This window comes from Chiloscyllium punctatum, chromosome 44 (genome assembly GCF_047496795.1).
Source record: "Chiloscyllium punctatum isolate Juve2018m chromosome 44, sChiPun1.3, whole genome shotgun sequence".
Lineage (NCBI taxonomy): Eukaryota > Metazoa > Chordata > Chondrichthyes > Orectolobiformes > Hemiscylliidae > Chiloscyllium > Chiloscyllium punctatum.
In genome coordinates this window covers 27568865-27581067 of record NC_092782.1, presented here as the reverse complement: position 1 = coordinate 27581067, position 12203 = coordinate 27568865, and the positions used below count along the sequence as shown (strand labels likewise).

The following is a 12203-nucleotide window of genomic DNA, read 5'->3' as shown; positions in this document are numbered from 1 at the left end:
CTTTCAGTATCACATGCATCATGTTGAATCAAGGGCTCTCCACTCAACCTATTCTCTGAGACAACTAATCCTTCCTGCCCTCTGCTTTCTGATCACTGACTGGGGATACTTACCACCTCTCCTGCTTCTGCATCAGTGCTAAATACTTTATATCCACTTAGATCATAATCAGTTTATGCTTTGTCTGTTGCCGGATAAACTGCCCACATCTTGGACAGCACCCTAACTGACCTACCTGGAATCCCTTGTGAACTATTGGACAGCTCGATTTACTGGGCTGACAATAGCCAGCACCTGAATGGAATACGACGTTAAGTGATTGTGACTGTAGTCCCTTTACCCCATTATGTACACTTTCCCTTGCTTTTTACACATTGATATTTGCTTCAAATAGCTGCTGGTTCATACTGCAGCTCTGAGGTTGATGTAGAATGTTGCTGTACAGTGATATGTCCATCTCCTGTCTCATATTTATCATTCAATGCTCTCCACTGTCAATGTTGACTTGTTTAGCTGAGGGACCAAAGATAATAACCATGGAGTAAGCAGGATATTGTGCAGAAGAAGCAGTACGTAATGGCCAGGACAGGCATTCAGCAGCTGAAGCTGCCAGGGATTACTCCGTTTTACCTGTCAGGAATTTGCACCATCAAGATTCTGATTGGAGGAGAGGAGAAGTCGAAGTTTAAAGTGATTATGGTGACTCAGGAATATTAATGATATATAAACAAATGAAAATAAACGGGTCGCTACTCAAGGGTGAGATTCTGAAGTCACCGTTGGAGGCATGAGGGGAAAATTATGCACGATTTTCTACATGTTGAAAATTTTATTTTCCCCACTTTTATCCTATTTAATCACCTTATCCCTATTCTCACTATACCAGTGAAGGGAAAATTCTACCCTATATTGAGGCCTGCCTAATTTGCTACAGTTTACAGTTCATATTTTAAAAACAAACAAAAGTTGCTGGAAAAACTCAGCAGGTCTGGCAGCATCTACGGAGAGAAATCAGAGTTTATGTTTCAGATCCAGTAACCCTTCTTCAGTTTGGATTTTAACTCTTTTCAGAGATCACCTAGTTTTGTTTAACTTCATTATATACTTCCTCTTCTTTCAACAATTATCTCACCTTTACCATCGTCTTGATGGTTTCACTCTACATTGATCTACTTGCTTCAGTTTTGTTTTATTTTGCAAATTACAAACTTTTTGTAATTCAAAATTGCTACACCTTTATCTCTAAACGTTTTGACAAGACATTAAAATATGCCTTACTTCAAAGTTGCAAAAATGTTTTTTTCACATTTCAATTTGCGTCACTTTTTACTGCTTGCTTTCTTATGGTGCATTTACATTACTCCAAGATGGCAGTGCAAAGCAGTTTCATTTAGCACCAAGTTAAACTGTAAATGGTGTCTGAATCACAAGTCAGCATCTGAATGAAGTGTCATCCCTTCCACTCCACTCCAGATCAGATCAAATCAGGCTTTGACTCTCAATTAAAATTTTAGAAATTTAGCAAAAGAATGAAGGTCCCCAATGGGAGACTGATTCGCAAGGTTAGACCTCATGGAATACGGAATTGGCTCGAAGGCAGAAGACAGAGGGTAGTGGTGGAGAGTTGTTTTTCAGACTGGAGACCAGTAACCAGTGCTGTGCCACAAGGATCAGTGCTGGGTCCACTACTTTTCATCATTTATATAAATGATTTGGACGTGAACATAAGGAGGTATAGTTAGTAAGTTTACAGATGACACCAAAATTGAAGGTGTAGTGGACAGCAAAGAAGGTTACCTCAGAGTACAATGCGATCTTGATCAGATGGGCTAATGAGCTGAGGAGTGGCAGATGGAGTTTAATTTAGATAGATGTGAGGTGCTGCATTTTGGAAAGGGAAATCAGGGCAGTTGGATATAAGTCAATAAAGTAGCATTATACACTTAATGGTAAGGTCCTAGGGAGTGTTGCTAAACAAAGAGATCTTGGAGTGCAGGTCCATAGTTCCTTGAAAGTAGAGTCGCAAGTAGATAGGATAGTGAAGAAGGTGTTTGGAATGCTTTCATTTAATTGGTCATAGTATTGAGTATAGGAGTTGGGAGGTCATGTTGCGGCTGTGCAGGACATTGGTTAGACCACTTTTGGAATACTGCGTGCAATTCTGTTCTCCCTCCTATTGGAAGGATATTGTGAAACTTGAAAGGGTTCAGAAAAGATTTACAAGGATATTGCCAGGGTTGGAGGATTTGAGCTACAGGGAGAGGCTGAAAAGGCTGGGGCTGTTTTCCTTGGAGTGTCAGAGGCTGAGGGGTGACCTTATGAGGATTTATAAAATCCTGAGGGGCATGGATAGGATAATTAGACAAGGTCTTTTCCCTGGGGTGGGGCAGTCAAGAATTAGAGGGCATAGTTTTAGGGTGAGAGGAAAAAGATATAAAAAGGGACCTAAGGGGCAACTTTTTCTCAGGAGGGTAGTGTGTGTGTTTGGAATGAGCTGCTAGAGGAAGTGGTGGAGTCTGGTACAATTACAGCATTTAAAAGGCATCTGCATGGGTATATGAATAGGAAGGGTTGAGGAGGATATGGGCCAAAATGCTGGAAAATGGGACTAGATTAGATTAGGATATTTGGTCAGCAAGACAAGTTGGACCAAAGGGTCTGTTTCCATGCTGTATATCTCTATGACTCTATCAATGCTAAATTTACGAACAAATAGAATCTAAATCTATTTTCTGATAATTTTTATAATAATTCCTACTGTAACATTATCCAGATCTGTCTCTAATACTAATAGCAGTTTAGTTCCAATCTTTTACTATCATGCCTCATGATGAGGAGGGAGAAAATATGTGTTTTATGGAGAGGGAGAGAACACAGAAAAGAATAACCTCATAGGAAACATACTCCACTAATGGCATCTCTGCAAAGTGGCATCTCTGCCACCTGAGTCACACTCATATGTTTACATTGTGGTAATAAAAGATCAGGGTCATTGTAGCTCACTTGATTAATGTCAACATACATCCCGATCAAAGGGTATTGACACAATCAATGCTACTTTATTGACTTGTTGTTGATTATAAAGTAATAGCTCCAATAATCTATGTATACAGTTTCATCTTTTAATGAACAAACTTATAAATCTGAATCGGAAACATTAGTAATTGGTTCCGGCAGTGCATAATTTAACTATTTGAATGTCCAGAGCCTCTGAAGTAACCTAATAGATTAATTGTAATTACAAAGTGTCCTAATTAAATTTTGACTGAAGAAACATTTCCTCTCGTTGAAAACTACGTTGGGACAAAATAAGGAATACGTAGATTTCAAGCCCTTCACTCACCATCCTTACTGTGGTCATGAACATGATCTTCAGTTTTTCTGATATATTTTTGTTGGAAAACGTCTTCATCACGCTGTGATGTTCTAGCATAATGACCAGTTGCCATTGCATCTGCCCCTAGTTCAATAAAAAGATAGTGTTCATTACATAACTGATGTACATTTTGAACTTCTCTTTGGTTACACAGAGGAAAAGACACTTTATCTAATTTAATGGTTAAAGAAAACAAATCTTCACATCAAGATATTTCTTTTTAAAAAATGTCAATTTCAGTTCATATTGCTGTTTCCTCTTTCCTTGTGCCTCTCCACTCTTTTTTTTATCTTAACCTAAACCTTAATAATTCAATTGCCCTCCCACCCAGTAATGTCGCCTGTTGTGACTGGATCTTGGTTTCCACTGTAAAACATCACAGAAGACTGAACGGTTGCTAATAACAGGAAAACAAAATTGAAGCAGCAGTTGTCAAGTCAAATGCTGTTATAATTCAATAGATTAATGCATAAGGACATCTTTATTATTCAATGATTAATAATGTCAATATTGATGAACATTTACAGCTAATTTTAAAGCTATACCACCACAAATATGTATGCACATTTTAAAAAGAATTGATGGCAGCCAAAATGAGAGATTACTGCCCTGCAGTTCCAAATTACAGAGAAGTGCACAAAACTGCGTATTTTAGTGGACATTTTCATTATTAATCCATAAGCATATGAGATATTTTAATGCTCTATATATAATCTTTCTCAAGCATCCAATGAATGCATAAGCACTTACCCAGGATTTCCAAAGCAAACTGCAATAAATACTTAAATTTAATATTTTTATTGCACATGATATCAGGGTTTGGAGTCCTTCCCATTTCATACTCCTTCACTAAGTTGCTAGAAAAGAAAAGAAAACAACACATCTTTATTCGTGTTCAGGCAATGTGTTCTCCTAATATGAAATCTTACACTGTAGCATCTCAAAATTTAATTACTTAGATTAATTAGAGCTTTGAGGCACATTCTGAAATGCATGATTACATTTGATTGTGTCATGCTACACAGAAACAGAACTTTCCCAGCATCGCTTCTGCAACCTGAAAAGCAAGGCACAGTGAAGGTGGGTGTCCCACAAGGATCAGCACTAGGGCCACTGTCATTCACAATTTACATTAATGACTTAGGCTATGAAATTAATAACACAACTTCTATATTTGCTGATTGCGTCGATTTTCTTTTGGGGGTAGGAGCAGAGATTAGGCCGCCAACCTAACACAGAGGAGAAACGGAAAAGGTTGCAAGGTATTAATGAACTTTAAGACTGGACATTCAATTGGCAAGTGAATTTCAAGACAAATAACTGCAAAGTATTACAGTCTGGTTAAAAAAAAATCTCACATTACTTGGAAAACAAGATTTTAAAGCATATAGAGGAGCAAAGGGATCTGGAAGCACAAACACACAAATCAATAAGAGCATAAAGATATAGGAGCAGAATTAGGCCATTTGGTCCATCGAGTCTGCTCTGCCATGCATATGTTTCTCAACGTCGAGTGCTGGAAAGCATAGCAGGTCAGGCAGCATCCAAGGAGGAGGAGAATCAACGTTTCTCAATCCCATTCTTCTGCCTTCTCCCCAAAACATCTGTTTCTCTCAAGAACACTGAGGCTGTGTCCTCAGCTCCTACTCTTCCTAGTAGTGACATCATCATCTTCACGTCCACTCTGCCCAGGCCTCTCAGTATTCTATGTTTCAATCAGATCCACTCCATTCTTCTAAAATCCACTGAGTACAGACAGTCCTTAATCACTTCTCACATGACAAATCCTCTATCCCTGGGATCGTTCTTGTAAACCTCCTCTGGACCCCCTCCAGCAAGTTCTTCTCTCAATATTCCTTAAATAACTCCATAGTGTTCAATATTCTGTCACCAAGTAACTCTTTATTTACATTGGAGAGTCCTTATCACTGATCCAGCTTCCTCAGAGTCAGCTGTCAGTGAACAGAGACTCTGACACCAAAAACAGAGGAGGAGGTTTTTAAGAAAATCAAAAAAGGGAGTGCAAGCACTCACACCCAATACATACATGGTCCACGGACTCCAGAGCACCACAGAACAAGCTGGGAGTCCGTGAACCACCACAATCTGCGGTTGCAGGGGACTGCTACATGCAGCGCCTTCCACCCCAGATCCCCAAGAGAACTCCTATTTAGAGAACCCTCCACTGGGGATCCCCAGACACTCCAGTTTATTTTATTAAACAAGGCCTACCCACCTTCTGGCTCTTGGGGCGACCGGCATCGGGGTGGCCTCCCCACCCTCCAGCTTTCGGGGTGGCCTACCAACCTTCAGGTTGTCACTCGCTTTTATCTCTGTCAGCCAGGGCTTCCTAATTGGACCAACTTAATAGCTCCAGTCAGGGAACTCAGACTCTGCGAGGCCCACCTGGCTGACCTCAGCACAATCACTACATCTGTCCCATTCTACGTCGGAGGACATAGGCCACTTTTTCGTTGCTCCTCCTGGGGTGGTTCACCACTGGGTCAGGTCCCTCCAACTCTGCCGCAGATACACACAGTTGCTCGCCTCTTGTATACAGAGCATCACAGAAGAAATTCATTCTCCTTTCAGGTGGCAAAGGCATCAAGGAGGCAACATACACCATATCCATGTCAGATTCTGAGGTATCATCAATGCTTGACCGAGAGGAAGAGCCCACGGGTTCTGGAACAGTCAGAAAGGCAGTCGAACAGCTGGACACATTTTGCCCCTGCACTGTTTGGGAGTTTGCAGCTTTCATATGGTCCACGTGCTTGTTTAGGACAGTCATGCCTACCCAAACTTCATATATCACTGGACCTGACCACATGTCAACCATGCCTCTTACCGAAGCAAAGTAATTTCTGTGGTTCCTACACCAAACTTTGAGCCCCCAAATAAATTGTCTTTCTCACTTAGAGGAGTCTTGTGATCAGCATTGACAACTGTTACTTTTTGTGACATTTATTAAACTGAAGCATTAACTACAGGGGAACCTCAATTATCCGAACATGATGGGCGGGTACTATTTCATTCGGTTAATTGATTAATCGATTAAATGCCTTTACTCTGGGGCTTGGAGTTTTTAAAAGTCTGCTCCCCATTCAGGAGACGAGCAGCAGCACAGCACACGTGAGGCCTCAACCACAACATCGAACCCCGAACCCCGTCCAAACCCACACCCCACCCGCTCCCAACACTGTCCAACACCACCTCAACACCCCACGCCCCCAACACGGCCCCGTCCCAACTCTACCCAACCATGTCCCACCACCCCCAACACTGCCCCCCCAACCCCGCCCCACACCCCCAACACTGCTCCACACCCACAACACACCCACCAACACCCCCGCGCCCCCCAATGTCCAACACCACCACAGCACCCCACGCCCCCAACACCGCACCAGTCCAACACCGTCCCCCAACCCTGTCGAACCCAGCCCCCACCAACGCCCCTGCCCCCCAACCCCAACCCCGTTCCCATGAACACCCCGACCATCCAACTCCATCCCCACCAAAACCCCCTGCCCCCAAACACCCCCACCCCGCCCCTCCTCCAGCCACCCCGCCTGCCCCCCACCCCCGCCCCTCCAGCCCCCCTAACGCACCCTGTGCCCATCCAGCCCCGCCCCCATCCAGCCCAGCCCCCCACACCCGTCCAGCCTCCCCACATGCCTCCCCGCCCTGCCCTGCCCCCCCTCACCCGTCCAGCCCCGCCACGCCACCGCCCACCCCGCCCATCCAACGACCCTCTCGCCAGTCCAGCTCCGCCCCCTCGCCAATCCAGCCCCACCCTCCCCCAACACACCCCTGCCCGTCCAGCCATGCCCCTGTCCAGCCACGCCACCCAACGACCCCCTGCCCGTCCAGCCACACCCCGCCACCCATCCAGCCCCGCCACCAACGCCGCCCCTGCCCGTCCAGCCACGCCCAGCTGCCCGTCCAGCCCCGCCCCCAACGCCACCACCCACCCCGCTCATCCAGCCCCCCCAACGACCCCCCGCCCGTCCAGCCCCACCTCCCTCGCCAATCCAGCCCCGCCCACCCCCAACACCCCCCTGCCCGTCCAGCCACGCTCCCCAACACCCCCCCGCCCGTCCAGCCACGCTCCCCAACACACCCCTGCCCGTCCAGCCTCGCCCCACCACCCGTCCAGTCACGCCCCCCGCCCATCCAGCCACGCCCTCCCCTACGCCCCCCGCCCATCCAGCCACGCCCTCCCCTACGCCCCCCGCCCATCCAGCCACGCCCCGCCACCACCAACTCCCCCACCCCCGCCGATCTCATCTTTCTTCTTTTTCTTCTATCGTTAGCTTCAGTTTCTCGTTTCGCTATTGACAGGAGAAGACTGTTGGATCTTCATTTTCAATGCCTGCTCTTGGCTACTTTTCTCTCTTAATTGCACATGAAAAGCCTTTCAATTCCAGAACATCTACTTTGATCTAACCCATTCACTTATTTTCTTTGCATTCAGAAATACAGAAACTAGCAAAATCATCTTCAAAATAATCATTACACGAGTATTTTAAAAGTAAAGACGGAGTTGAAAACTTGTACATTACCTAAAGACCTCATGCCAATACTCTTTCACATAAGAAATCTGATGAAAAGGGATGTTGAGCATCTTACAGACTCTGAAGGCATCTTCACAGTCCTGATTCCCAGCGCAAGCACCATGTTCATCGAACAAATCCCAGTTCTTCATAAAGACACCGGTCACGTGGTAGCCTGGTGAAAACATGTTGGATTTTTTTGTATATATTGTATTACTTGAGAAGTCATGCGCCTTCAAGATAAAATGTGACCATAAATATAATGAGGAGATTACTCTAGGAAAGTAATTCTTTTCTTGAACTGAAAATTTCTATAAATAAGAGGATCAATAGTTTCCAAATGCACAAAATAAATATCAAGATTTGAGAAGATGATGTTATTTTAGTATGACAGATTTTTTTTTGTAAACTAATATGTTTGGTCATAAGTGACTTGTAACAAAAGCTTGGCACCCAGTTCAGAGAATTCATATCACTGATTTTCTCAAACAATGCAAAAGGTCATCGCCAAATATATGTCCCATCAGTCCACAGTACATTACACATAAAAGTTTCTATGTGGAGGGGAAAACGGCCAGAATGTGGCCAAGTGATCATGTTTCCATAGCTGGAAGGCTCAGTTAGTCACTAAATTAGTTTATTAAGTTACATGGGGATGGGAGAAGTCACAGTGCTCATTCCTTTGGCTTGTACAATAGATTACAGGTATGTGGAAGCCAGTTTTGTCCTCGATAAACTAATAATTTAGACAATGTACTCTGCTGCATATGGAACCAAGGAGTGGTATTTCAGGAAACATGACACTGGTTAGCAAGTTCTGGAATGGCTTACTGGCACAATGCCTAACCTGTAATGGAAACTAAACTTGATAGTTATAATACCTCATCCAGAGGACATGGATCAAATGCACAAAACAGCACTGAACAGGCTCAAAATGACATTGAAGCTGGAATAAATCTGCTGCCCTTCCAAGCTCAGAAAGGGTCATTTGAGTGGGAGCAGCGGCCGAGGAAAAACGAACCCGGGAGACTACAGCTAAGGTAAGACAGTTTGTTTCAAAATTACTTACCTGTAGCGGGCAGCGGAAGTGAGGTTGGAGCGCATAGCTGGGCGGGAAGGTAAGTGATTAGTATTTGAGTGGGTGTGTTCTAGACCCCAGGTCCTACTTTCGTAGGGCCTCCCTCCCACCCTCCTCCTCTAACCTAACTTTAAAGTCCACAGGTTATTGACTCAGTGTTCTTGTTTTTGGAGACAGTGTACAGTCATGGCAGCACAGGCGGTGGAATGTTCCTCCTGCAGGATGTTTGAGGTGGGGGTGACCACCGATACTCCTGCCGACTTCGTGTGCAGGAAATGCAGTCAGATCCTGATCCTCACCGAACGAGTTAGGGAACTGGAACTGGAACTGGATGAGCTGAGGATTATTAGAGAGGCTGAGAGGGTGATCGATAGAAGCTACAGGGACATAGTTACGCCAGAGAACAGAGGTAGCTGGGTAACAGTTAGAGGTGGGAAGGGGAAGAAACAGGCAGTGCAGGGTTCCCCTGTAGTCGTTCCCCTAAAAAATAAGTATGCAGCTTTGGAAACTGTTGGGGGGGACAGCCTTGCAGGTGTAAGCTGCAGTGAAGGGGTCTGTGGCTCTGAGATTCAGAAGGGAAAGGGGGAGAAGAAGAGAGCGCTAGTTATAGGGGACTCTCTAGTTAGAGGGACGGACAGGCGGTTCTGTGGACATGGGCGAGACTCTCGGATGGTTTGTTGCCTCCCGGGTGCTAGGGTCCGAGACGTCTCGGACCGTGTCTTCAGAATCCTTAAGGGGGAGGGTGTGCAGCCAGAAGTCGTGGTACACATTGGCACCAACGACATAGGTAGGAAGAGGGGCGGGGAGGTCATTCAAGAGCTCAAGGAGTTAGGCTGGAAGCTAAAAGCTAGGACAGACAGAGTCGTCATCTCTGGGTTGTTGCCGGTGCCACGTGACAGAGAGGCAAAGAATAGGGAGAGAGTGCAGTTGAACACGTGGCTGCAAGGATGGTGTAGGAGGGAGGGCTTCAGATATTTGGACAATTGGACTGCATTCTGGGGAAGGTGGGACCTGTATAAACAGGACGGGTTGCACCTGAACCAGAAGGGCACCAATATCCTGGGGGGTAGGTTTGCTAGCACTCTTCGGGGGGGTTTAAACTAATTTGGCAGGGGGATGGGATCCGGACTTGTAGTCCAGCAAGTAAGCTAGCTGTGTGTCAGGATGTCCAAGACTGTAGGGAGGCTGTGGAGAAGGTAGCACTGACAGGGACTACTTACGGACACAGAGATGGGCTCAAGTGCGTATACTTCAATGCAAGGAGTATCAGAAATAAGGTGGGTGAACTTAAGGCATGGATCGGTACCTGGGACTACGATGTTGTAGCCATCACGGAAACATGGATAGATGAGGGACAGGAATGGCTGTTGGAGGTTCCTGGTTACAGATGTTTCAGTAAGATTAGGGAGGGTGGTAAAAAAGGAGGGGGGGTGGCATTGCTAATTAGAAATGGTATAACGGCTGCAGAAAGGAAGTTTGAGGGAGATCTGCCTCTGGAGGTAGTATGGGCTGAAGTCAGAAATAGGAAAGGTGCAGTCACCTTGTTGGGTGTTTATTATAGGCCCCCCAATAGCAGCAAAGATGTGGAGAAACAGATTGGGAAACAGATTTTGGAAAGGTGCAGAAGCCACAGGGTCGTAGTCATGGGCGACTTCAACTTCCCAAATATTGATTGGAAGCTCTTTAGATCAAGTAGATTGGATGGGGCGGTGTTTGTGCAGTGTGTCCAGGAAGCTTTTCTAACGCAGTATGTAGATTGTCCAACCAGAGGGGAGGCCATATTGGATTTGGTACTCGGTAACGAACCGGGACAAGTGGTGGGCTTGTTAGTGGGTGAACATTTTGGTGATGGCGACCACAATTCTGTCACTTTCACCTTGGTTATGGAGAGGGATAGGTGCACACAACAAGGAAGTTTTTACAATTGGGGGAAGGGAAATTACGATGCTGTAAGACAGGATTTGAGGAGCATACGTTGGGAGCATAGGCTGTCAGGGAAGGATGTGGTGGAAATGTGGGACTTTTTCAAGGAGCAGATACGACGTGTCCTTGATATGTATGTACCGATCAGGCAGGAAAGAAATGGTCGTGTGAGGGAGCCTTGGTTGACGAGGGAGGTTGAATGTCTAGTAAAGAGGAAGAAGGAGGCTTACATAAGGTTGAGGAAACAAGGTTCAGACAGAGCAGTGGAGGGATACAGGATAGCCAGAAGGGACCTGAAGAAAGGGATTAGGAGAGCTAAGAGAGGGCATGAAAAATCCCTGGCGGATAGGATCAAGGATAACCCCAAGGCATTCTATGCGTATGTGAGAAACCTGAGAATGACGAGAACGAGGGTAGGTCCGATCAAGGACAGTGGTGGGAGACTGTGTATTGAGTCGGAAGAGATAGGAGAGGTCTTGAACAAGTACTTCTCTTCAGTATTTACGAACGAGAGGGACTGTATTGTTGAAGAGGAGAGTGTGAAACGGACTGATAAGCTAGAAGAGATATCTGTTAGGAAGGAAGATGTGTTGGACATTTTGAACAACTTGAGGATAGACAAGTCCCCCGGGCCTGACGGGATATATCCTAGGATTATGTGGGAAGCAAGAGAGGAAATTGCAGTACCGTTGGCAATGATCTTCTCGTCTTCACTGGCAACGGGGGTGGTACCAGGGGACTGGAGAGTAGCGAATGTTGTGCCCCTGTTCAAAAAAGGGAATAGGGATAACCCCGGGAATTACAGGCCAGTTAGTCTTACTTCTGTGGTAGGCAAAGTAATGGAAAGGGTACTGAGGGATAGGATTTACGAGTATCTGGAACGGCACTGCTTGATTAGGGACAGCCAGCACGGATTTGTGAAGGGTAGGTCTTGCCTTACAAGTCTTATTGAATTCTTCGAGGAGGTGACCAAGCATGTGGATGAGGGTAGAGCAGTGGATGTAGTGTACATGGATTTTAGTAAGGCATTTGATAAGGTTCCCCATGGTAGGCTTATGCGGAAAGTCAGGAGGCATGGGATAGAGGGAAATTTGGCCAATTGGATAGAAAACTGGCTAACCGGTCGAAGTCAGAGAGTGGTGGTAGATGGTAAATATTCAGCATGGAGTCCAGTTACAAGTGGAGTTCCGCAGGGATCAGTTCTGGGCCCTCTGCTGTTTGTAATTTTTATTAATGACTTAGATGAGGGAGTCGAAGGGTGGGTCAGTAAATT

General features: G+C 45.6%; 1 protein-coding gene across 1 annotated transcript in view; it reads right to left on the bottom strand.

Moving 5' to 3' along the window:
- Positions 1-12203, bottom strand: part of trmu (tRNA 5-methylaminomethyl-2-thiouridylate methyltransferase) — a 35243-nt gene that overhangs the window by 11671 nt on the left and 11369 nt on the right. The window contains 3 exon segments of the mRNA XM_072562550.1: positions 3344-3460; positions 4127-4233; positions 7939-8104. Of these exon segments, the coding sequence (XP_072418651.1) occupies positions 3344-3460; positions 4127-4233; positions 7939-8104 (390 nt within the window).